Here is a 26569-nt window from a genome sequence, read left to right as displayed (position 1 = left end):
TGAGCATAGTGTGCCAGCAACAATGAGGCACCGTGACGACGGCGCCACCAATATTTCATCTTTGTTTTTTTGTTTTTTTTTTAAACCCTCCTAATAGAAACCTGCTGCACCACAATGGCTCTTCAGTCTGAGTCAACAATGCGCGACACAATTACACATCACTTTCAGTGTAACATTAACAGTCTGCTTTCTTTTAAAATTTGTTTTAAGGCGCAGGCGTGCTGCAGGGGTGGAGTTGATGAAATGGAAAAACGAGTGTTTTCATTTGATCATCAAAACCCATCCACGCTGTGTAAGAACTAAAAAAAAAAATAAGCTTTTGCTAACATGCTAATTGTTGTGTTAACATGTCGCAAGATGGCACCCCAAGTACAGAAAGGGTGACGGCAGATTCATAAGCGTTTTCTCCCTGCTTTTTTGTATTATTTACAGTGTGAACTGATACAGTGCTAACATGCTAACAATAGGTATGCTACCATATAGCAGGGCAGCAGTCTGACTGGTGAAAGAACAAGGCACATTGATTAGTAGGTATTGTACGTGCGTATCTGTTGACGACTCGCTGTCGGAAGTGCTCACTCAACGAGCCACACTCTTGATCACACATTTTGAGCGGCGATGGGAACTGTTGCCCGAGCTTCACTGCGAACGCGTTATTCACCTTCACATGACACAAACATGGATGATGTAGAACACGACTTTGAAATGACTCAAAAGAGCAAGTTTACGCATTACTATACTCAGCCAACAGTTCCTGGAATTATAGTTGACAACCCCTCAAAATAATGTTCCGCGTGACCACGGCCATTTTTATTTTTGCTTTTTCTATGCTTCTACCAAGTTTGAAGTAACTTGTCTGATCCACAGTGACTCTTTTTGGACTCTGCGAAGGCCAGGTCACGTGATACGACTGACTCATCATGATGGCTTTTATATTCTGTCACTTCCAACGCTAACATGAATGTTCATTCATTCATTCCTTTTCCGAACCGCTTGATCCTCACTGGGGTTGCGGAAGGTGCTGGAGCCTATCCCAGCTGTCTTCGGGCATGAATATATGTTATCAACCACAAATTTACTCTTAACTTGCTAGATTTATTGCTTAGTATGGATTTTAAAAACTTGCAGAGATTTTTTTTTTCATTCTCCACTCAATGTTTTTTAATGCATGTTTGAATGCCAAATTGAACCACATGCACATCAGGAAAAGCTGTTTGGCTTTCCATACTTATTGTGGTTCATCACTTCATCATTATTATTTGTTGTCTGTTTCTGTGTTTGGCAAGCTTTCCAACGATAGTCACGAACATTTTGAAAATACAATAAGGGTTAAGAGGTTTATTCAAATTTGAAAAGTCAAAGAATAACCTAAACCTCTTTACGAAAATCTTAACTGCTATTGACTTTGGCTAGATTTCGCCCAGAAATTGTTGCGCATTTTCCCCAGTTTCAAAGAGTCATAACCTTCTTCATATTTGCCTCTGGAAAGTGACAAATCACTGATCTTTCTGACAATGCCTCATTGTTACATGTTAATCTATTGATTATTGAAATTTTACCCACATAACTATGACAATAGTATAAGTAGTAGAATTTATTCCTGTAGTTGCACAGTATTTCCTGTAAGGATGAAAATAATGCTAACAGTTGCTATGCTAACATGTACCAAGATATCAAGATGAGTAGAAAAAAAGCCCTAAGGCAGACTGAAAAAATATTCTAAATTTCTCCTCGTTTGTTTGCCTCTATGAATGCATACAATGCTAATAAGCCAACAGCACATATGCTAAAATGATGCAAGCTAGCAACGGGAGTCTTTTTTGAGGGAATAGCTAAAAAGCTATATGTTAACAATGGGTATGCCAACAAATAGCATGACGGCAACATCAGCGTGACCTCAACAGTCCGCCTCTCCCACTAACAAATGCTCTCATTCTGTTGTGCGTCGAGGAGTTTAAAAGGAGTCTTCAAAGTACAGTATTTTTAGTTTGATTATCACGGCCCAAATGCCACTGTATTGTCTTTTTTCCATTGAACCCCACCCAGCTGGTTCTGCCACCGATAAGACCAACCTGGGGGATGTTTTGCCAATGACACCCATTTTTATCATATCAACGCACTTGCATGAATGTGCTTGTTGTGCTGTTGCTTACAGTCAAATTCAGTTTGAGTTCATTTTCAAATATTTTTACAATAATTGTGTGCTTAATAGTAATTCTATTCAATTTGTTTCATATCAGAGGTTACAACATTCATTTGTTTTTGAGGAACCATTTGAATCCTTTTTCACTTGGGGTAAAAATGAATTGCATTGTATTTATTTATTTAAGATAAATATTAAAGATTCAGTTTTCAATATAACCAAATCAAAATCTATTATTTAATTTGAAAAATGCACACCCCAAAATGTCAATTAAAATATGAGGATTAGTGATTTGAATTTTAATGGGTTTCTTCTCAATATTTTCCCGGGAAGAATTGATTCTAACATTTGAAATTTCTAAGAAAAATATGGCATTGCCTTGTGATTGCCAAGTTTGGGGTCCTGTGTGTCAAGGCTTCAATGAGCAGGTCCTCAGCCATCTTTTTCTTTATTCTTCGAGTAGCAACGCTGCAATTTGGGTGTGTCCGAGATAAGTATATACTGTAAAGGGCCGCTAATGTGCACTTACAGGAGGGTTGGAGCACTCACGACTAAATGTACAATTTGTGCTTATACAACACATGTACCAGCCCACGGCAAATCATTAGGAAATGGTTTCAAAACAAACAAGAGAAGTACTTAAATAACACGGCATGTCAGCATTTCATCCGCTCTCTTCAGAAATAGCACCCTACTTCAAATGTAAAATTCTGAATGAAAGTATTTGGATTACGTTGATACAGGCCAACAAGCCACCACCTCACTCAGTTTTGTGTCGTGTGTGTGGACCAATTTAACGTAGTGAGCCAGCAAGTTAGTGGGCCAGCAAGCTACCCAGTGGAACAACTGCCACATCATTCATTCATTCATTCATCTTCCGAGCCGCTTGATCCTCACTAGGGTCACGGGGGGTGCTGGAGCCTATCCCAGCTGTCTTCGGGCAGTAGGCGGGGGACACCCTGAATCGGTTGCCAGCCAATCGCAGGGCACACAGAAACGAACAACCATTCGCACTCACACCTAGGGACAATTTAGAGTGTTCAATCAGCCTGCCACGCATGTTTTTTGGAATGTGGGAGGAAACCGGAGCACCCGGAGAAAACCCACCCAGGCCCGGGGAGAACATGCAAACTCCACACAGGGAGGCCGGAGCTGGAATCGAACACGGTACCTCTGCATTGTGAAGCCGACGTGCTAACCACTGGACTACCGGGCCGCCCACATATACATATATACATATATACATATATATATACATATATATATATATACATATATATATATATATATATATATATATATATATACGCACTCGCACAGTAGTACTTGACAACAGGGCATTAAATTTGCATTGATCTTGCTTCCCGCATTCAGATATTAGCATATCAACAGTTAGCATGTTAGCATCTGTTTGAAATAGTCGCTGCCTACAAAATCCTTATTGACATTCATGAGCACTTTCTTTCCCCAGTTTGCCATATGTTAGCAATCCATCTGGTAACATTCTGTGACTTTTCTTTGGAAATAGTTCCTGAACACTGGACAAAATATAAAATCCTTATCAATATTCCTTATAGATATTTCTACAAACTAAGCTGTTGGTATACCAGTTATGATTTTATTAATCTTCATCACACTCCATAGCAAAATGTAAAATCCTGAGTGCTTTCTCTATTCAGACTGCTATCTTGTTAGATGCTAGCATTTTACCAGTTGATCTTCGGAAATACTAGCTGAGGTGAGATGCAAAATTCAATGTGCATTAAGTGCTTTCTCCATCGTTACCTAGTTAGCATACAAACTGTTAGCATGTTAGCATTAAATTTATTTCCGCCAAATTTTTGTATCTGTCCACCAGATGTTCCCCAATCAACAATTTGCGTCCACACTTGTTGTTAGCATGCTAGCTGTTAGCTTTGTTCAAACGGTTTCGGGGCAAATCTGTCACAAATGCTGTTGGGGTTTTTTGGGTGGCGTAATCCTGTTTACTAACTGACTGTCAAAACATGCTCTCCTTGGCAGAGGTAACAAAAACGAAAACAGGAGTCGCACTTGAAGTATCAAAATGTTTGCACATCTGATTAACGCATACCATCCTCCACGTGATCCACATCTCAGCTCATGTTCATGCACACACATAAGGCACAGAAAGCCTGACACTGTGTTTCATGGAGCCTGACACACGCACGCACGCACAGCTCAGATATTTACTTTCCTGTCAATCACTGAACTAATATGCAGTTGAATATGCGCTTTTGCTCTGACAGATGTGTGCAGCCGAGTCCTGTAGTATTTGTCATCACTTTACGCCATTTATTTTGATCAAAGTTGCCAAATGAAAATGTCTTTGTTCATGATTTAATTCCGTTTTATTAATTTGTCTCTTTGAGTGATTGGTTAATCAATATTCTGAAGGTAATTAAAAAGATTAGGGAAATAAACACTTTTTGCATTTGTTTTTGTTCTTTTATTGTTAAAGAATTAAATCAATGAGGAATCAGGATTACAAAAAAGAAAATTTTATGACTTTACTTATTTTAAATTACATTTCACATGCACATACTTATTCAATTTTTGTCAAAATGGGTCGATAGTAGAGGTCCAACAAAAAAAAAAAAACGGTTTGAAACGTAAAATAAATTTGGATTTAAAAGAGAACGCATGGACTTGAACCAAATTAAATCGTTTCACTTTCAAATATATCAAGATAACTCGGTGAGAATAGCACCAAGCACTGTGGTTAGAAAATAAGGCCGAAGCAGCAGGAGCATCGCCACACACACACTTCTGCACTGTCCACCATCTTCAAAGCAATCCAATAAGTATCAAATTGTCTTATAATTGAGAGATACAGCTTATCCATCCATTTTCCGATTCGCTTATCCTCACAAGGGTCGCGGGGCGTGCTGCAGTCAATCCCGACTGCCTTCAGGCAGTCGGCGGGGGGACACCCTGAACAGGTTTGCCATTCACTCGCAGGGCACACAGAGACGAACCATCTGCGCTCACATACAATGTAGAATGTTCCATTAACCCCGCCACGCATGTTTTTGGAAAGTGGGAGGAAACCGGAGTACCCGGAGAAAACCCACGCAGGCACGGGGAGAACATACAAACTCCACCCAGGTAGGCCAGAGCCATTCGAACCCTGCACCTCTGCACTGTGAGGCTGACGTGCTAACCAGTCGATCACCATGCCGCCATCTTATAATCAGGTGAACTATTTGACATATTTTCTATGGATTTAACGTTCTCATTTATTTTGTTATATAATAATTCATTTGGGGCGGCCTGGTATTCCAGTGGTTAGCACGTCGGCTTCACAGTGCAGAGGTACCGTGTTCGATTCCAGCTCCGGCCTCCCTATGTGGAGTTTGCATGTTCTCCCCGGGCCTGCGTGGGTTTTCTCCGGGTGCTCCGGTTTCCTCCCACATTCCAAAAACATGCGTGGTAGGCTGATTGGACGCTCTAAATTGTCCCTAGGTGTGAATGTGAGCGTGGATGGTTGTTCGTCTCTGTGTGCCCTGCGATTGGCTGGCAACCAATTCAGGGTGTGTCCCCCCCCCCCCCCCCCCCCCATTGCCCGAAGATAGCTGGGATAGGCTCCAGCACCCCCCGCGACCCTAGTGAGGATTAAGCGGTTCAGAAAATGGATGGATGGATGGAATAATTCATTTGAATGGAAACAACTATCGACACTACGGATTACTTTATTTTAGTTGTGTCCAACTATGCTGTATTGAATATCATTTCAAACCTGGATGATCGTTCAAAATACTCAAATGTGACGTTTATCTTCATTCACTGGAATTTACTGCCACCGAGTATGTTTTTGGTAATACGTCGAAGATGAACAGCGTGTGCGAAAAAGAGGATGTGTCACAGAAATGAATGGAAAGGTCAGGGAGTGAATGGCGAACGCCACATACAGAAAGACCATTCAACTTAATTCAAATTGAGCGTTGCGTCGCTCACGGAGTCTTTCTTAACAAGAGACATCAATGATTATTTTCCCATCAATAGCATTTTCTCTTGGTTTTTTTTTTCTTGTTTTATCATCAAAGGTGTCAAAAAAGCAACAGATACTCGCAGGAGCGTCACGGTTATCCTTTTCCCAAAAGCTCATTTTCCACACCAACTTTTTTTACGGTAAAAGAAGAGCGTCTAACTCTGGCAATATGGGGAACTTTGAAAACAGCTGGTAGCGAGGCTGCATTGGCACCCAAAAAAATTCCGCCCTGGCATTTTGACTCGTGCGCATGCTCGCACTCACCTCTGTAACTGAGAAGTCATTGTTTACACTACCGTCCGCGATCAATGTTTCATGAAATAAAATGCACTCCTGTTTTCTCGCTATTGTGTAAGAATAACGACTATAATTGAGATTAACTGCAATCATCAAACGTCCTCACCCAAAGATAAATTGTTGTAAAATGTGTCATTCAGACATGACTCCTGACCCCCGGCCCTCCCCCACCGGCTCCCTACGTAGCTCCGCCACCGATGTTGATTAGTTCAGTTTGCCGTTAATACCGTACAAAGTCAATGGATTAATGGCCTTCCTCCCGATAACTTGTAGGATGCTCTCTTGGGGTGAAACGGAGGAAAATAATGATTAAACAGCAGCACGTCAGCCCCAAAAGACGCCGGCCCACCCGGGCATGGATCTGCCCTGAATGCCAGATGGCCAGTCCGGCCCTGGCTGGCAGTGCATGCGCTTTTATAATCATATCTAAAATCTATTCAAAAAGCAAAATGTTAGGATCAACCGGGTGACATCACCTCCTAAATGCAGCGCGTATGCAAACTTTGCTCACATTCAATCCGGATTTCTCTTGTGCTCGAATAATTGTGAGGAAGAGGAGGAGGAAGAGGAGAGGGGCGGGGAGTCGCGGGTCTTTGCGGAACAGCTATGCGGGCCCGGGGACAATGTGCTGAATTGGCAGCCTATATATAAGTCTGCCATTTGGACGCACTAATGCCACTTTACCTTATGAGGGAACGTCGGGCCGCAGCACCTGCTGCGCACAGAATGCCTTAGGAGATCAACTTCTGATACCCAGAACACCCCACCACCACCCCCAAACCTCACCCGCCACATATAAGACCCTCACTCGGATTGTTTTACACACAGGACACAAAGTGCGTGTGTAGTGTGTGTGTGTGTGTGTGTGTGTGTGTGTGAGTGACAGACGGGCTATATTAAATTGTCTCCTGTAAACAATCCCCACAGAGGAATTGGAACACACGTGAGGCGGCGTCAAATCACTATTTTTTTCTTTTTAATAAATGTCTGTTTGTGTGTGTGTGCAGAGAGCAAACATGCGTTATCTGCGATGTGTAGAGAGGGGACCACCCCGAGGAGAGCGCTATCAGCCGCCGGCAGACCACCCCCCCCCCCCAAGCCACCGTGTCCTCCCGTACCCTCTGCCAGCGCCAGGCCGCACCGCCACTTGCTGACTCCACAATATCGACGCACAACAATCGGCCTTGTCGTCTCATCCTCATGCTTCCACCCGATGTTGTCGTGATCTATTTTTACACGTGACTCATGCCCTTGGACCCCCCCACCCCCACCCTCAAAGAGAAGGAAAGTTAATAGGATAAGACCACCACCCACTTTACGCAAGTGTTCTTTCCCTGTTTGATTCCCAAGAAGCCCCCGCCGTCACATTTTTTGCAGCGTTCATGAGTCCACTCGTGGTCATCATGAACATTTTGGTGTCAAATGTCTTTTTTTTCTGCATTCATGGAACTGGTGGGTTTTATTCACATATTTACTCAAACTTTAACATGTTTGCGTTGCAAGCAACATTTTCAATGACAATTTGCACATTTTTGACAATTTAAATGTGTCTATTGGAGGTCGCGATTGACATTTTTACTTCCACATTTTTGCTACATTAACAAAATTTGCTACAAAATGACATGAATGAGACAACGGTGGGTCTTAAGTGACATTTCGGCACATCGAATTCAGAATTTTTGCAACATCCACTGGCCTTTTGAAGGTCTTTCTTGTTATTTCAAAAACAACATTTTGGGAGTAATTCGCAACATTGGCACATCAAATTAGTTTTTTTTTTAACTTACTTTTGCAACATTGACAAGGCCACTTTATGGTCACTGTTGAAAGTTTTGCTTCAAATCTACCAGTGGTATTTATTTACATTTGAAATCAAATGCAACATTTTTTTTTGTAACAATAATGTGATCATTATAGAATTCATTTGTAGTCAAATTCTAACTTGAAATATAATTTTTTTTTCTTTCAGAATAAATTGGTCTACTGGTCGTCGGGACAAACATTGAGACTTCGTCCTGCAGCATAAAATGCACGTTTACCTTGAAATTCAACCCTTTTTTTTGCAGCAGCAGCAGCAGCAGGAGAGACGGCAAAGTCATTCCGCATACTTTTGGCCAACATGTCAGTGAAAATGAAAGATTTTTATGTCTACGGTTACATCACTAAAGTCACTTCGAATGAACATTAAAAGACGATTGCGGCATTTGTTGTATTGTGACAAACTGTCGTAATTCATGCTTTTCATTTTGAATTGCGTAACTTTTGAAAGACTTTTGCTGGATTATTGTGACAATATATCAGTTGTTATTTGTAAACATTTGAACTGAAAAGGGAACTTTTATCAGCACTATGGACATACTGGCTGTCATGATTCAGGTCAAACATGTAATATACATTTTTTTTACCATGATTGACAAAATATCCAGTTCAAACATCCCCCCCACCAAACATTTTACTGAAAAAAACTGAAATGTGACAAACTGGCAATTATATCTATGATATATATTTTCACTGGGTTTACATTGATTTTTTTTGTGAAACATGAGCGACAAAATAGCCAGTTTGTTTGCTTAAAATGATGTTGGGTGAAACTTTGTGACATACGGACTGTCATATCATTGTCACTTTTTTTGTTAATGCTGGAGTAGTGGATCTGTGTGACAACACCGTTTCCATATTTTGCAAAAAAAACAGTTAGCCCGTGACATTAAACTTTTATCATTTATCTTTAACTTGCACATATTTCTTTTTTTTCTCATTAAAAACTAAGATGCTTGCTGCAACGCAGTCTACGAAGACCCACGGGTGGTTAATACAAATATTTTTATCATATACTATAAATAGTCTAAACTTTTTTTTTCTCCAGCACGAGCGTCTTATGCTGATTTTGCAAACTTTGGTGCGTTGCTTCAAGTTGCGTGCATTCTTGCGTCGCGTTTGTGGTCAAAATGTGTTATCATGATTCGTTTGACGTCTACTGCATGATGTGAACTGACAAGGGTCTTGTTGAACGAAATGACAATTTCACTCTCTCTTTGCCCCCCCCCCCCCCTCTCGACTTTACACGTGTAAACGCTGAGTGACGTGACTTGTTTCTTACCTGCACGCTTTGCGATGAGACTCTCGCGCTGCAACTTGGAAATCACAAGAAGTCGAAGACGTCCAATCCCGCGCGTAAAGTCACCATTGCGCACTTGAGATGCGGTTGGAGGGAGGGGGTGGAAGTGGAGGTCGGGCTCGGGGGTGTGTGGTAGGAGGTGGAGGGGGGGGGGGCAGAAGAAGACCTCCTCGCACACCCGGAGAGAGAGAGAGAGAGAGAGAGAGAGAGAGAGAGAGAGAGAGAGAGAGAGAGAGAGAGAGAGAGAGAGTGAGTGAGTGAGTGAGTGAGTGAGTGAGTGAGTGAGTGAGTGAGTGAGTGAGTGAGTGAGTGGGGAAAGTTGGGGAAAGTGGGAAGTTGGGTCCCGATTCTGTCGGGCAGTTCTTGTTGTTTTGGGGCGGGGGAAAAAAACAAAAGAAAAAGTTAGTCCTTTCTTCCCCGTCCGGCGAGATGTGGACGTGAAGTGAGCGTGTGTGACCCAGTGACTGATAGAGAGACACCGAGAGGAAAGCTAACCCCTCCTCCCTTCCTCCCTCCTTCCGTCTCTCTCTCTCTCTTTCTCTCTCTCTCTCTCTCTCTCTTTGGGGGCCCCATTCAAGAACTTTGGAGAGTCTTGCATTCGTCCGCCACTGTTGTTTGCCTTCACCTCCTAAAAATAAATAAATGGAAATAAAGTAAATAGTAATAAAGTCTCACTTCTTAAATATCTTTGCAGGGGCGGTGGGGGTGAGGGGTGTCAAATGTAGCATGGTTAAGGGTCGAGTTTCGAGTGGTCTGTGATTCGTATTGGATTGATTTTTTTGTTAAATTATAAATTGAAAAATAAAGTGAAAATTGGTTGCAAAAAGTGTTGACACTTTGTCTCTCAGTCTCCACAAATATTTATTTTCAAGTAAAATATTAATATTGATAATATTGAAAATAATTATGCAAACATTTTACATTCTCAGCAACATCTTATGTAAATCATAATACTCATTAGTCCCACAAAAATATTTAAATGATATATCTCTCTGTATTATTATTATTTTTATTATAATCCGGGAAGAGATTATGAGATTATTCCCACTTGGACAAACTGTACACTATTAGATAACTGTACGGACATCAGATTGTCAAAATGTAGTAATGTGATTAAAATGTTTGATCATATAAAAGAAATGTTTTCGCTCAATGAGAAGCCTTTTAACAATAAAATAAAATGGATGAAATAAAATTATTGCAATGAAATATGATGGACTGTATTAATATATTTCAATGCGTTAATATATTTCAACGTGAAAAAGTAACAAATTAGGAATAGTTGTATTTTGTATTGTCAAGGTCTTGGTCTTTTATTGGAGATAACTGAAAAATGTACAAGGGTTCAAAAGTTTTAGTTACACTTTAACCAAATTTTAATCCTAACTTCAGTAGAAACCAGCAAAGGAAGACAAGAAAACAGATGGGTTAAAAAAAAAAGACAAAGTAACATAAGTCTAGTATGACATATGTATGTCATATAATGTCAGTTAAAAATAAGAACAAACTTGAATTTGGAAACGTAGATATGACGAGTTCTCTGTGCGTCTTTTACGTATTACACTTACTCTAGCGACATCTATTGGTACTTTGCTGGTATGACACCCATACAGTACGTGCTGTACACAAGCTCTGGAAAATATTGACTCAAGTTTAATCATAATAATAATAATAATAATAACAGTGTACAAGAATCTAACTTTTCACTTTGTATTTACTTTTGTTTTCCGGCATGAGTTACAGAAATTCACGAGAAATACCTTTTGTTGACTTTTCATTGTAAAAGAAAACGAAGTGTGCAGCACTTTGGTATTCATTTAATTGTTTTCCTGACAAATCTTTTTTAATTGAAGTAACTGAAAATGTGATGGAGTGACATTCTGTCTTTTTTGGGGGGACCAATGAAACAAAATATAGAATAGTACATTTTTGCTGGAAACAGATTTGAACAGTTGTTTCGAAACAATTAGCTGTACTCGGTGATCAATTGTTGCAACATACGTGATATTGACCCGTTTTTGCTGAACATTTCGGATTTCTCCACAATTACTTGTATACGTTGTCATTATATACACTTTTTTGGCATGATTGTTTCGATACAGGCACACATAAGTAGAGTAACAGTATTTGTCGAACGCTCAGCGTTCCAGGTTTTAGTTACAGAACTTGACAACACGAGGCAGCAGAGAGCTGACGTTACATTCCTGCGTTGCAATTCTGGTAGACAAAGACGCCACCGGAAGTGACGACACACCTACTGCCAGTCATCGCTATTGCTAATGGAGTGCTTTTTTCCGTTGTTTATGTAGCCTTCCTACCCTGTGAATCAAAACCATGACTTCTCCGGGTGATAAACACGGCACTAAACGACCGGCGTCCTCGAGCGAAGTGAGTCAAATGTTTCGATTTCGGCGTAAATCGGCTGAAAGAAGCCGCGGAGTGTACGAGAAGAGGGTTAGTTTCCCGTTAGCGTGTCAGCTAACGTCCAAAAGTTCACTCGAACGGAACGAATGCACCATGCTTGTAAAACAGCCGGCATTTAAGGCAGTAATAACATGGGATTCTGTCTAACTGTTTTGCAAAATGAAAATGAAGTCTGTGTCTGTTTGCATCTGCAGGATGAGTCGACCCAGTGGGCCTCCGCTGACCTGGGAAGTGACGAGAGGAAGCAGAAGTTTCTCCGGTTGATGGGCGCCTCCAAGGTGGCCGCCCTCGCAAATTGACCTGTTATACTTTTCTTCCCACGATTTCGAGGAAATGGGTCCCGGATAAAGTTGCCAGATGCGGGGACATTTCAAACTCAAACACTTTTAATGTTGATCGAATTTAATAGGAGTTGAGGTCCTCATGAAGTAATTTAAATATAATTTAAAGCTGATAATTATTCCCTGAAAAACTTTCTTGTAACATTTTATCATGTTTCTCCTTCTGTAGAAAGAGCACACTGGACGTCTTGTCATTGGCGAACACAAGTCGACGGCACACTTCCGCAGTGGTGAGACACTTAAAAAAAGATAATTTTAAAAAATGATTTGTTTTTGACTATTTATAATTTGAAGGAGGAATTAACTTATAATCCAAGTATAACGCGTCCAAATTTTTAAACAAAATAACGTCACCATACGAGGAAAGTATTTAGCTTTAAAACCAAATCATGGAAATAACAGTTTTAAAAAACCAAAACATTTATTAAGATTACAGATGCTCCAGTTTTTTTTTTGCTCCTAACACAGATGCCGATACTGATCCATGTGTGATCAACTAATTACATCACAATTTTTTTATCTAATTTGATTTGTTGAATTTCTATTCCTTAGTTATTCAAAAACAGAACATTGCTTCACTTACATTGCAACAAGTAATGTCAGAAAATATTGAAAAATGTTATTCTCCCCGAGTGATTTGATTGTTCACATACCACGAGAGAGCCCACGTACCACAAGTAGAGAAAAGCTGCTTTTGATGCTGAAGAAGATGAAGTCGCACAAAATGTGATGACCACCTCAGCATCCGGCGCAACTAATACGTCTTTTTTTTTTTTTTTTTCCCAACCGCCCGTCCGCCGCGCAGCTCTCTCTGTGCGCGGATGTGAGGCATGAGCGCGTGTGCCGTGACCACTGTATGCTCCGCAGGGACGGAGAACGAGCAAATCAGCGAGCGCCTCGAGATGCAGTACCAGCGAGGAATGGACGAGAAGCTGTCGGGACGCAACCGGCGACATCGCGGACTCGGCTTCAGCGAGGTGAGCGCAACGCCTGATGTCTCACGGGGACAACGGGTGTTGAGGAATACTTTTGGAAATGACATCTTTTGTGACCCCCCGCAGCCAGAGTTGACCGACGTCCCGCCCGTGTCCGAAATGCCCCCCAGCGAGTCCAAAGACCCCAAGGACAAAGCGTGTGACACTAAGCCGACAGAGACGGTGACAGAAAAGGACAAAAGCCCGGAAAAAAGTGGGGCTGCCGAAAGGAAAAGTGTTTACAAAATGTCCTTTGTTAAGTCATCATAATAGGAGCCATTGAAGGATCCCCCCCCCCCCCCATTACAGTGTGCATTTTTTTGTAACGTGTCCCAGAATCACTTAGTGGTTTTGTTAAAAAGGAGACATCAGAAGCAACGGGTTTCCCCTTATTTGTTCATTTATTTTGTAAAGTGGACAATTGGTTGTCCTTGTTAGTAGCAAATACATTATGTTACCACTAGGTGATGCTAGAAGCCGGTCAAACAATTTCATCAAAATAATAAAACTATGTTGTTCTTCGTGCTGATTAAGTGTTTGTTGCATTTTAGTTTGAAAATTCACTCAGCGGTCCTTCACTGGGACTGCGGTCAGAGTCAGTGGTGGTGGTCACGGGCTCGCAGCAGCAGCTTTGGCTAAAGGGAAGAAAAAATATTTCTCAGTCATGGAACTGATCTACAGATAGAAAAGAGTCGAGTTTGACATACCATGTTGGAACAGTGACTGTACTTAAAAATATGTATTATGTATTTTTTTAATTTAAAATGTATTGGAACAAATGTCTTGTGTCGTGTTTTTTTTAATCTAAACATTACATTTATAATAATGACTCAAATTGCTATTTATTAATTTATTATCCATACAATTTAATGGTCTGTTACTTTATCTGGTAATGATTATTCATTTTTGCAATTACTCTATTGGAAGATACCTCTATACATGCGTCAAATCTCCCAGTTCACGTCATTTTTACAAGACGCAAGTGTCCATGTGAACCAAGACAATGGCCAAAATATTAGGAACAGCTCTCAGTGTACCTTGGTGCACAATAGTAAATCTAGTTAAATTTGTCATGAAAATATTTGCAATACCAATAAAGGCAGAGTTATTTTGAATGCAATTTGTGTACCTTCTGCCATCTCGAGGACGAACATTCAGTTGTTTTGCCGCTTGTCACTGGCATAGACAGAATATTATTTGTAAAAAATGAAACTGGCTCCCCGATGAGGCTTTAGCGTATTCCTATGCAGTGTTTTTCATATTATGAGCCACCGCACAAGAAATCAAATGCAACAATGGTTTCAAACCTGCCACCAGTTTGCTCTTCTTGGATGCCTGTGAGGCAAGCGCTCGCGATGCCTTCATGATCTTCTCCTGCTCTTGGAGAACCGATTCCAGCTCGCTGAGGTCCAGCGACGCCGACTGCAAATTCTGAACGCTGAGGACACAGACAAGCACGCTCGATTTTTACACAGTATGTTGACACGACAGTTTCATTGGGCTCGCCTTCGAACCCCCCCCCCCCCCAAAAAAAATCCATCCTTGTAATCCTTGCATTTGAATGATGGAATTAACATCGTATTAATTTTTAATGATTGTATTTGTGTTAATTTTATATATATATATATATACATACACCGCAATATTAAATTATGCTACTCCCCCTTATTTATATTAAACAGTATACTATCTCCACTTAAATTAGAATTATGTATTTTGTTGAGGGATAGTGAGGTTAAAGGAACATTTAAAAGGACATTAGGTCATGTATCAAAATGTTCGATGAACTATAAGTTGGGGTACTGTAAGCCAAGGCACCGCAGAACAAGTCTGATGAAAAATATGCAATATTAATATCAATCGTGTGAAGTTAGTGGATTAAACCGGACGTAGATGGTGATGTCCCAAAAGTGCGCTCGCTTACTTGGACTTGGTGAGGATTTTCCTGATGCGTTCCGTACGAAGACGTCGCTCCTCCTCTTCCTCCGGGCTAAGTGGCTCCTCGGGATCCGACTCGACGTAACGCTCAGGGATGGACACCTTCTTGGGTTTGGAGAGCTACAAAACACAAAATGGACGTCTGTTCACGTTGTCGTGGTCGTCAACGTCGTCGAGCATAACCGACCTCTCTGCTGATGTCGAAATCGTAGTCCAAAGGCTCCACGTCGGCTTCCCGGACGAGCGTGGCCTTGGCCTTCAGCCACACGTCTCCTCCCTCATTGTGACCTTCGTCGCTTTGACCTTCGGCCCGGGGACGTTCCTCCCGCCAATCAAACACCTGCGGGTGGTCGGAACATGCAGCTCAATTTTACAAATACTGTACAACAAAATTATGTTTCGTTCAAATGTGACCCCATAGGGGGAATGTCATGTAGTTATTTCTAATATTAGGATTCCATTTGTATTCATGTTCCTAAATCCTAAGAGTCAAATTCACTTTTCAAGATCTTATCTCTCGTAATTTCCCGGTACTCATTTTGATACAAGATAATATCATAGGTGTCAAACTCAGGTCCTGGAGGGCCGCTGTCCTGCATGTTTTCAGGATCAGCTCATCAGCAAGCTCTGTGGAAGCCTGACATTGAACCTATTCATTTGAATCAGGTGTGTTGCAACAGGGAGACTTGTAAAACATGCAGGACAGTGGTCCTCCAGGCCTTGAGTTTGACACTTATGAAGATTCTGAATAAATTCATTCATAATTATACTGGGTCAACAGCATATTTTACTCGAAGATGGCGGTGTCTCCCGAAACGTATTTTTGATGCAGATTTAAAAATGTCGTGAACTTTTTTTCCTAGCACATTAAAGTTTTGAGGTATTTAGACTTTACTATTTACATATCATCTTAGTCCATAGTCTTTTTTGTAAAACAAGGGCGGATTCTGAACTGGCGCAAAAATGAAATCATCGATACAAGTTTACTTCCATCCTGATTAAAAATGTAGTAACATTTTGTTGAAAACAATAACAATGATGACATTTATTCCTACAGGCTTGAATAAATAATAATTACAATACATTTAGCTTTTTTATATGTGCTCGGAATAATTTCATTAATTCAATAAATTGCATTTATTTAGCTATTAATATTGGACTTATTTTATACGGAATTACTGGACAAACAAAATTGCTAATATTATTGTGGCAGCACGTATGTTATACACATTGTCATTTGTGTTTAATATTGACTACCAACTGGGAAATAACAAGCATAAAAAACTAGTTCGATTTCTTGCCATTATTTTCGTGTTTGTTATTATTATAATATAGTCCTGGAATAAACGACGTCATATTGGACTTATTCCTTATACTTTAACATATATAATATGTGAGCTACCGAAGTGGAATTACAATCAATTATTCTTGCAACAAGAATAAGCAAAGCAACGTTGCAACATTTTTTTCTGATTATGCGGCAAGACACGAGAGTTCATTTTATAAATTTATACAATTAAATGTCAACATTAATATGCAGGCAGAGGCACGAGCCAAGCGGTGAGGACCTAACAATTTGTACGCAGCCAACAAATCATCGCTCTTGATATCAAATAACTCGGCGGGATTTTAGTGTCATTAGGCAGGCACACGATTAGTCAATCTTGGAATGACAAGCGGGGTGCGTTTGTGGTGTCGTGTGTGCAGTACTTATGTGAGAAATCATCCAAAGCCATGCAATGCGTCCTTCCGGGTGCAGCCGGCAGCAGCTGGCCACTTGTTGCTTGCGTTCGGGGAAGAAGGAATGACAAAAAGAGAAGAGAAAAAGAAAAAGCATGCAGACCCGATGAGGGCCACAGACGAGGAAAACGGCGTACCCAGGAAGCAAACGCTCTTTATTGCGGATTGCAAATGTCTACGCGGTGGGGCAGAGTTATTTCTTGCTGACAAACCGTTAGGTATCTCCTTGAGCTAAACAACTCCCCTCTGGTGAAAACAACAACAACAAAGAAGGGCGGAGAGTTGGACTGCTGAGAGTGGCGTGAAGTCATTGGTTTCATTCCAAAATGTTCATGGAAGATAGAAGTGGTACTGATAGTTGACAAACTGGAGTGGGCGTCGAGCCAAACAAAATGGCCGCGTCCCAATTCCGGGGCCGCAACCCGGGAAATTTTGCACTGTCCTTTCTCTTCAAATGTATTTAATCATATAATATTGCAAATCCTTCAGAGACCATTTCAAATCGGTATTTGGTTCTCATAACATTAAGGTGTCTTTTGACTTTTTGTTGTTGTTGTAGAAATCAGTTTAATTGTGGTGAAAATGTTCATCGTAATATTTTACCTCCACTCACACGTACAATATTTATCTTGGAATGTTACCATTTATTTGCATAGTAAAACTTTTTGTTTGACGTTACGTAATATTTTAACCTCGTAACTATTAAAAAATATATTTTGTAGAATTATATATATATATATTCTGGTAATTTTCTTTTGACTGTTTTCAAGTAAAATCACAATTGAAACTTGATGATATTTCAATGTTTTTCCTTGAATTGTTTAATCTTTTTTCTGATAATTTTTTCTTGTAAAGTTCCGTTTTTTGACATCATAACTTTCACACTATTGGCAAAGGGTGTACGTCTTATTTCAACTTTGAGTGACGTTAAATTCTCAGAATATATATTTTAATTCTAGCACAACTTTATTTATAGAATTTCATCAAATTACAACTTTCTTCTCATCACGACTTGATTCACGTATAATAATGACTACACTTACAAATTAAAATGGATCAGATGTAAACTTTTTTTCCTGAGTGTTTTTATTATTGTAATATGTCTACTCTTGTCACTATCACATGAAGTAACTTTACTCTACTTTCTTTTTTGGGGGGACGGGAGGTTGTTGTGAAACATTGCAACTTGATGAACCCAACACTGCAATTTTAGTATTGTGACATTTCAACTTTTGCTAACATCACAACATTCGCGCTGCTAAGCGGCTACACATTAGCATTATTACCAGAAATGTGAAGTTTGGCATATCTGAAGACAATACTTTCATTTGTAAGTAGCATTTCAAGTGAAATGCTACTTACACAAGTAGCACAAGTGAAAAGATTTCTTTTCACTTCTTTGCCGTGACGCTGCCTCAATGCGTAGTTTAGACATCATAAAGCGTGTGGCCCCTCAAGATGGGCGGTAATGTTGTGAATTTAACACAACTAAAGACAGCAGTGCCGTTTTTGTCCAGTGTTGAGATTTCATGAACTTTTTTTAACTCACAAGAAGGCTTCTCAATTCTCAATTATCCCAGTGGGATACAGTTGGCCAAGAAGCCTCGAGTCCATTTCACCTGGTTTCCATTTTTGTTTCTCGCCGCTCATCTACTCCCTTGTTAAAACTTCTCTCATATACAATATATATCATTTGTTTTCTCGGATTTCTGTCGACATAACCACATTTCTGCATCTCTTCAAACCAGCATGGCTCGTCAACAATAGACTGTGAGCTCTTTTAATTGCTTTTACAAAAAGATAACATGGAGGTATTTAAATGTTGGAGGAATAAATAAGATCAATAAACAAATTTAAATTAAGGTTCAATATCCTGGAAGGTGATGAAATATTGGGTGACTTATTTGCGATTTTTATGAACTGAAAGGACAAACAAGTACAATTTTGTAAGTGTGTTGTCATCGTTAGCATAAGTAGCATTCCACAGGAAAAAAAGAAAATTCACTCAAAACACGAGTAACAAAGCATCCGTCATAGTGTTTTGTATCAATGCCCATCTACAGAGCACACAAAAACAGCCTGCCTTGGCCTCAAAACACATGTTCTTATGAGATGGAAAATTTGATTGGACACTTTTTTTTGGGGGGGTGAAATTCGATTTTTTTTTCGTTATCTGAAATCAAGACTTTTTCATGAATGTTGTACTGTATCGTCTCTCAGGTTGTTAAGTAAAATATAAAATCTCTTACGATTTAAATGTCTTTCTCTTATTATTATACATTCAGACATTAAAATTTGATTTTAAAAAAATGATGTACTTTTTTTTAAAATCTATGAGCGTTCCATGACAAAGTACAAGTTTCCCAGCCATGATGAGCTAAGTCGTTTTCATTTGTGGAAGCTGAAATATTGTCGCCAATGACGTCAGTGCAATAATTTTTCACCTTCGCAATAAGATTCTCCCGGGTGTAAATACCGAAATGTCACTTTGACGCATGTTAGCATTATCATTCGTATCTTCGCTTTGAACTGACAAAGGAACCCAGCCTGCCGTAAACTTACGCGAGGATGTTCAAAGATAAAACAAAAGTGATATTTAAAATAGCAAAAAATAAAATAATTCGGGACCAAGGCAAAACCAGATAATGTGAAAAAAGGCACTTCGATTTTGACGAAAATAATGCGGTGGGGGGTTCGATCTTTAGCCAGCAGCATTTCCTGTCCAACCTGAAAACATTCCTATGGCCTCTCGATGATCTAAATCTATATACCAAATCTCTACAAAATAGATTCATATATACTGTACAGCTATAGACTGAAAATATCCCTCAGTAGATAAATAAACGCCTTGGCTTCTCTCTGGTTCACATTCAGTGTCCGGTCAGTGGGGTCCAACAAGGCATTTCTTTTGATCCCCTCCCATTTTTTTTTGTTCTTAAAGCATTAATCAAGCTAGCCGGTGGCTTGTTAGCTCATACGGCTTAGCGCATTAGCATCCCTGCTAGGTTACTATGCAGCTGGCTTCTGCGGGAAAGCGCAGTGGTGGAGCCCGTCGCCGCCGCGGAGTGGAGGTAACGTACGGAGGCGGGCGGCGGGGCGCTCGAGCGCTCGCCCCGGCTGAGGTTCCGTTTCCGCTCGCGCACAAGCGCCCTCTGGTGGCGCTTCATGCGCTCCAGTTGCTCCTCGGCGCTCATTTGGCCAACGCGCTGGGGAGGAGGCGCGCCGCTCGGATACTCGGAGGACAAACACTCCAAGGCACTCTTGGGTCGCTCCTGCGGGGAGACACACATGATGATGACAATGTCCCTTTTGTCATTTTTAGTTTCATTTTTGTACTTTCTATCCAAGTAAGTTCTCCAGAGAACAAAAGCGCTGTGGCAGAGTTGAGTAGACGTCACAACTTACCCTGTCCACAGCGGTGTCCGGGCCTCTCCTCAGTGTGACGAAGGACGATATGGCACTCGACTGGTTCTGCCATGATGTGCCCGATAGACCTGCTCCGGTGGCATGTGATTAAAAAAAAAATGGAAGATGACAGCAGCATTGACAAAGTTGCCAGTACACAAGCTAGTGTTACATTACAATACCTTTGTGGTCAAGATACTGATAATTCGCATCGTTGTTGTGCTGAGTTATGGCCAGCAGCTCGGGTTCACTCAGGAAAGAACGCAAGTCAGTCTGCAAGCACACAAACTTGGAAGTTGGAGTGGTTTGAAGCGGTCATGAAATGTGAAAGGATGTGGTCAATATATAAACATTTCTTTACTGGCTGACGATATCGGACCGCACTCTTTCCAACTAGATGTGTAACAAACATTTTAAATATGCAAAGAATCCATGCTTATGCGAAAAGTATGTGCTAATACATTTCATTTTTGATAATACTTTTCACAAAGCATGTATAAAAGATTCACGATGCTGACGCAACAAGACAAGGATTTGAAGCAAACTATAAAATAACAAATTTTTTTTTCAGTGTGAAGGGCTCTCTGGCAAAATTACTATTCAAGGCCGGCACAAAACTGCTGAGCAAGAAACCAACCTAAATGCAAGAACTTACGTTTGTCATTTTAATTTTTTTTTTTTTTTTTTTTACTGTAGTCTCTCCTGCTGATTTTTTTCCCCCCAACATTTTTTCACATTTGGGATTTAACCCCCCCCCCCCACACACACACACATTCGGCGATTTGGGAAATGACAAATACATAAAAGGATGGAGGAAATTGGTTATGATCGTACCTTACAGTCGCCATTGAAAGCGTTGTGTCCGCCCTCCCGGTCCCTCTTCCTCTCGTCAGACTGCCGCTTGAGGCCACGCACCGACATGTGGCGGATGACCGCCGACGCCTCCTTGGGCAGCGGTGGCACGGCGGGCGGCGTCTCCTCGTAGTCGTACAGGCGAGGGAGCGGCGGTCGGGGCGGAGCGTCATCCTCTGCCTTGGAGTCCACGTAATGGAACAAGAATAGTTGAAATCAGTCAAGAACTGTCAATAGCAGAATTGAACGCGTCAAACAACACTCAATTTGGAAATTTTCGGTCGGCAAATAATGCTTTTTAAAAATCAATCCGTCGATGAATCAATGAATTCGATTTTTAAAAATCCTAGAGATTAGGCGATTCTTAAAAAAATAGTTGTCTATGGGTTAATCGGTGCACAGCTAGGGAATTTTATTGTTGACATTTTGGTAATGTCCCTACTCTGGCTGCCGCTAACTTCTCAGACCCGACGAGGCAGAGCTTGACTTACCCACTTTGGCACAAAGTTGGGAGGCAGAGTTTGCGAAAAGACGCTCGGAACAGAACTACGAGGTGGAGGATGGATGTCGGCACTCGAAGAAGGCACGCTGGGCTCTGACACGGAAGGCACTAACTTCCTCTCTGTGAGCAAGTCAACAAGGAATGTCAAAGGAATTACACAGACGTGTACATTTATAAAACAACAGTCAAAGAATTTGAAAGTCATTTTTTTTTAATGGAAATAATTGAAAAATGAATTTTCTACGGATATTTTTTTAATGTGCATTTTTATTTTACATTTGAAATATGAAAAAAGAAAATCCAAAGTAAATTTGGAGAAAATATGTGATTTCAAAAACAATAAAAATGAAGCAATGAAAAATATATTCACACAATTGAAAATTAATTGTTAAATGTTTGTAAGATGTCAAACAAAAAGTAGAAATAAGTAAATGATTTTATAGTAGAACCAACCTGGGTTCTGCACAGAAGCGATGGTAACTTTGTAGTTGGCTTTGCTGCCACTCAATCCCGCCATCACATCCTCGATCCTCCACAGCTCGCGCTTCATCTCGCCCTTTTCTTGCTGCGTTGTCGCACATGCGCACACAACACCAGAGTTGACGAGTGTCAATTCATTCCTATCCTGATGCAGTACCGGTCCTCACCTGTGGGGTGGCGTTGTGGTTCATGCGGGCCTGCAGCGCCGCCCTCAGCTGCTCCACCGAATCCTCCAGCCAGCCGTACTCGTCCCAGGCATGCGTCATTTCCTGCGGCATATCATAGCGACGGAAAAAAAGTCATTCTTGGAGTTCCGCAAAGCAAGGTCTAGACGGGCAGGCTTGGAAAAGAATCTGAAGACGACGACTAAAATGATTAATAAGATTCAATTTTATGCAAATGACATGAAATAAATTAAAAAGCAATAGTCAAAAGAAACCCTCAAGATTTTAAAAAAGAAATACATTTAAAAGAAAATTCTTTTGAAAATGTGTTTACAGGACATACATGTTACATGTTTTAAAGAACGCTTATTTACAATAAATTCTTAAGAAGTAAAAAAAACACAAATATTTAAAATATATGTACATTAGGGGAGGAAGAAATGTACAAATGCGAGTTTAAAACTAGTTTCAAATTCAATTTCGAAATATATAAAAATGAATTTTAAAAGGAAATTAAAATGTAAACTGCCATTCAAGAGTTAATGTGAAAAATAAAGTTTTAAAAGGAATAAAAACATAAATTTAAATTTAAACAAATGAACAAAATGCATGCAAAGTCAAAAAAATGAAAGTATTTAAACGTCGTAAACGTAATTTAAAAATAATTGGTAAAAGTAATTTGTAAATATATTTAAAAAGGACTGTCAAAACTGTCAGAAAGGGTTGCGATGGTAGCTACTCAAGAAAGCATAAAAAAAGAACGCTTCGATGAGTTTGGCATGGCAGAACAAAAGCCCATTAAACATTTATTTGTACCGTGGATAGTCGGGATATCTGGGCCCTGATGGAGACCAGGTCCTCCTGAAGAAGTCTCTGCTGGTAAGCAATTTTGTGCGCATGGCCCGGCTGCTCGTGGAAGAGCTCCATTTGCTGGTGGGACACGTCCAGCACGCTCTCCAGCTTGTCCTGAAAGTTGCGCCGTGTCATTTACATTCGTTCGTTTGTATGGCAGCTGCGCGACAAACCGCCTTCCTCACCTTGTCCTTTTTCAACGAGCTGATCCGCACTTCCAAGTCCTTCAGGATTTTGTCTTGCTCACATAGCCGACTCAGCTTCACCTGCAGAGGACGGTAAAGGTTATTTGAGTTAAAATCTGAGCCCCGAACAGCCAGGATGGGTAAATTTAGTTTGACACATGATCTTACTTCTCCCAGCAAGTAGAAAAGTAGGTTTTGGCTGGCATCGTTTAATTATCTGACTGCGGGGCCCCGCGGTGGCAACATTCCGCCTTCGCTGTATTGTACGTAAAATGTAAAGATGGATAACCACTGAGACTCATATTGAGGCACAAAGTGGATGCGTCGAGCCGACGCCTTGAATTTCAGTCAGGGAGGCAATGCGTCCCATGAATAAAAGTATGATTACGCCGAAGCAAAGGTTTCTTCACTTTATCAAGCCCGAACATTTGTGTCATACTGTTGGGCCGAGAAAAAAAAATTGCACCCATGTGTCGGAACTTGAATTGGTCACCAGATGAATAATTGATTCTGCTTTTTTGATGTCATCCACGGTGCCGCAGTTGAATGTCATCCGCGTATCCATTTTCTACTCATAAATATGGAGATACAAACGCAGCAAGGCTCATTTTTCATTAACAGTGAGAGAGCTCCCCACTTATAATTTGTGTGTGCTATTTAATGACAAAGAAAGAACTTCACATACCTCAGGATCAAATTCAATTTGTGTTGTGAATTAGTCATATACGGTGAAGAGAAATCGTCCTAGTTAAACTGTGAATCAAAGTCGGACAAGTTATAAGGCGACTTATACGGTAGACCAAAGTTGTACTCATAATAAAGTGAATTAATGTCATACTAGTGCAAGAGGAAATAGATTCCAACCAGTCGAACCGCTTTTCAACGTACACCGTTTACGTTTTTACCCCGAAAATGTTCCGATTTTAAAGTCACGTAGTTGATTTTTCCGAATTTACTGACAACAAGCACCCATATAACTTAAACTTGAACTTGTTGGAATGTGAACTGAAATCAACTTGTAATATTGTGAATTCCACTCACGTCCACATCACTCTCTGCAACCTTGACCGGATTTCCCGACGCCTTCAGCGTTTGACTTCCAGCCACCTGAAAATGATCAATCCACATTTCATATGTCTTCCTCAAAAGTACGTAACATAAAATGGTGCGGAAACGACACAGAGTGAACGGAGGCTGCAATGCAACCTCGCGTGCATGACGACGACGACAACAAAGAAAATGTATCACATCGGCTGTTGCCATGGAGACCACAATGGACACTTGAGGCCCTGCCCAAGTGGACACACCCAGAGAAATCTCAATGCCTCAAACGGAGCGTTTCATTTTCAACTAATTGAGTGACTGTGTTAGCATAGCTTGCTAATGCCATTAGCTAATGAGGGGTGGGCACTTTTTCATGGCGGCTCGTATGGGTAGTAAATTAACTTATGGAATTGAAAAGTATGAGTTACAATATGTGGTCCTGGAAGATAACACTTGTTAACGCTTGTAATTATACTTGTTTCAATTACAATTATCATTTGCAACCCGTTGAGGCACGAAGGTACGGTGGCTTGGTTCAAATATAACCGTGTGCTGGTTATAATTAAGTCTGCAGATCTATCCATTATTCCAATAGAGCAAATTTGGTGGAAAAAGCCAACACAGCATGCACTTTTAGTGATCATGTGCAACCCGTTGAGACAGAAAACTACTTGAAATCAAATGATAGCGCCTTTTGTTGGTTCAAAAGTATTTTGTGGCTGAAAGGATGAGAGTGGCCAAAATTGAACATGCTTGCCTGGAGCCCATTTAGGCAGTTGATTTTTTGGGGCCCAGATTATCGAACCGCAATGAGCAACATATAGAGCGTGTACTTTTAAACAATTCAATTCTGCAAGATCGATTAAGTTCTTCATAGCATTTTTCTTTCTTTGTTTTGGCAGCTTATAAATTGGGCCTGATGGGAGAGTATGAGCACGGCATGTTGCTGTTAACGACCACATAACTTTGTACTTCTGTATTTTGATCTATTGCATGACCAAGAAAATCCTTCATTCATCCAAAAAAACAAAAAAAAACTTAAAGGCGGCCCCGGTGGACCAGTGTTAGCGCATTGACCTCACAGTGCAGAGGTGCAGGGGTTCGATTCCGGTCCCTGTGTGGAGTTTGCATGTTCTCCCCGTGCCTGCGTGGGTTTTCTCCGGGTTCTCCGGTTTGCTCCCACATTCCAAAAACATGCACTGCAGGTTGATGGAACATTCTAAATTGTCCCGAGGTGTGAGTTTGAGCGCGGATTGTTGTTCGTCTCTGTGGCCTGCGATTGGCTGGCAACCAGTTCAGGGTGTACCCCACCTACTGCCCGATGACGGCTGGGATAGGCTCCAACACCCCCTCATGCGAATAAAGTGGATCGTAAAATGGATGGATGATAAACTTAAAACTGATCACACCCGTCCAACCAATGTCAGTTATCAATCAGGTCTTCTGATTCCACAACAGAAAGCCTTGCACCATGACAACACAAGATGCAACGTTTCAGAGATGGCGCTAGAAGCAACTGGCTTATTTTCCACCACTGAGCGAGCCACAGCCACAACACATGCACTGCCGAGCCGTCCCATGCCCACTTTGTGACGCCGGCGTTTTTCTACATCACTACATTGTCTGCGTGTGTGTGTGTGTGTGTGAGTGGCAATGAGTGGGAGGGGCAGGGAACAAATGGCGGCAAGACACGTGATGCTGTTCAAGAGTCAATTGAACAGTCGCCTTCACATGCACGAGCACGCTGTATATGGAAGGAAACTCGCCCACGCACACGCACGCACGCGCACACACACGGAGCTTACGGTCAATAGCGGCCTGAGAGGCCCAGCAGTGCAGTGCAGTAGCAAACTGTGAACTGCGAGGATCAGGGGCTCTAGAGCTCTGATCTGCCGAGTCAAGAAAAGAGCTGCAGTCACGTGATGGCGGCCGCCTCTGGTTAAAAGACTGCGATTACTCATGTTATTGTCATGATCATTTGTGAGGTTGCGTGGTTGCATCGATAAGTTGCAAGGGGGCGAGTGACAAGCTGGGCTCACATGGGTTCACATGCGTCGGTGTTGTAAAGAAAGTCAACCAACAGACAATCAAAAGGTCTGAC

The 26569-nt window shown here is 41.0% G+C and overlaps 3 protein-coding genes across 16 annotated transcripts in view; 1 reads left to right on the top strand and 2 right to left on the bottom strand.

Annotated features, from left to right (window-relative positions):
- LOC127597483 (transcription factor SOX-6-like) overlaps positions 1-10117 on the bottom strand; it is a 91931-nt gene extending 81814 nt beyond the window's left edge. For 2 of the 3 annotated variants that reach the window (XM_052060543.1, XM_052060545.1), the window contains exon 1: positions 9550-10116. The gene's annotated coding sequence lies outside the window, so the exon portion shown is untranslated. Of the gene's footprint in view, positions 1-9549 lie in introns of all 3 variants that reach the window. The other variant, XM_052060544.1, reaches the window with a different exon arrangement.
- Positions 10118-11785: 1668 nt separating this feature from the next.
- Positions 11786-14089, top strand: c3h11orf58 (chromosome 3 C11orf58 homolog). Its single transcript, XM_052060587.1, has 5 exons — positions 11786-11955; positions 12186-12269; positions 12502-12562; positions 13200-13309; positions 13394-14089. The coding sequence occupies exons 1-5, from the start codon at positions 11902-11904 to the stop codon at positions 13574-13576; spliced, it is 492 nt and encodes a 163-aa protein (XP_051916547.1). The 5' UTR covers positions 11786-11901; the 3' UTR covers positions 13577-14089.
- LOC127597482 (pleckstrin homology domain-containing family A member 7-like) overlaps positions 13689-26569 on the bottom strand; it is a 75824-nt gene continuing 62943 nt past the window's right edge. For 8 of the 12 annotated variants that reach the window (XM_052060530.1, XM_052060535.1, XM_052060536.1 and 5 more), the window contains 15 exons: positions 26274-26357; positions 24466-24531; positions 23425-23505; positions 23204-23353; positions 22391-22492; positions 22197-22308; positions 21733-21863; positions 21224-21421; positions 20572-20662; positions 20390-20478; positions 20065-20256; positions 15432-15584; positions 15231-15364; positions 14614-14744; positions 13689-13941 (listed from right to left, as the gene is read on the bottom strand). In XM_052060530.1, the coding sequence (XP_051916490.1) occupies positions 13916-13941; positions 14614-14744; positions 15231-15364; positions 15432-15584; positions 20065-20256; positions 20390-20478; positions 20572-20662; positions 21224-21421; positions 21733-21863; positions 22197-22308; positions 22391-22492; positions 23204-23353; positions 23425-23505; positions 24466-24531; positions 26274-26357 (1740 nt within the window). In that variant the 3' untranslated portion in view covers positions 13689-13915. The remainder of the gene's footprint in view (positions 13942-14613; positions 14745-15230; positions 15365-15431; positions 15585-20064; positions 20257-20389; positions 20479-20571; positions 20663-21223; positions 21422-21732; positions 21864-22196; positions 22309-22390; positions 22493-23203; positions 23354-23424; positions 23506-24465; positions 24532-26273; positions 26358-26569) is intronic. The other 4 variants (XM_052060532.1, XM_052060537.1, XM_052060538.1 and 1 more) reach the window with 1 other exon arrangement.

The sequence above is a fragment of the Hippocampus zosterae genome, chromosome 3 (genome assembly GCF_025434085.1).
Source record: "Hippocampus zosterae strain Florida chromosome 3, ASM2543408v3, whole genome shotgun sequence".
NCBI classification, from domain to species: Eukaryota; Metazoa; Chordata; class Actinopteri; order Syngnathiformes; family Syngnathidae; genus Hippocampus; species Hippocampus zosterae.
The sequence above is the reverse complement of the archived record's forward strand: the minus strand, read 5'-3'. Positions and strand labels throughout refer to the sequence as shown.

Excerpts from the sequence above, each read along its gene's own strand:
- c3h11orf58 (XM_052060587.1), top strand. The coding sequence starts at position 11,902 with ATGACTTCTCCGGGTGATAAACACGGCACTAAACGACCGGCGTCCTCG. Across the intron at positions 12,270-12,501 it reads GGTTGATGGGCGCCTCCAAG|AAAGAGCACACTGGACGTCT; the intron begins GTGGCCGCCCTC and ends CTCCTTCTGTAG. Across the intron at positions 13,310-13,393 it reads GCGGACTCGGCTTCAGCGAG|CCAGAGTTGACCGACGTCCC; the intron begins GTGAGCGCAACG and ends GACCCCCCGCAG.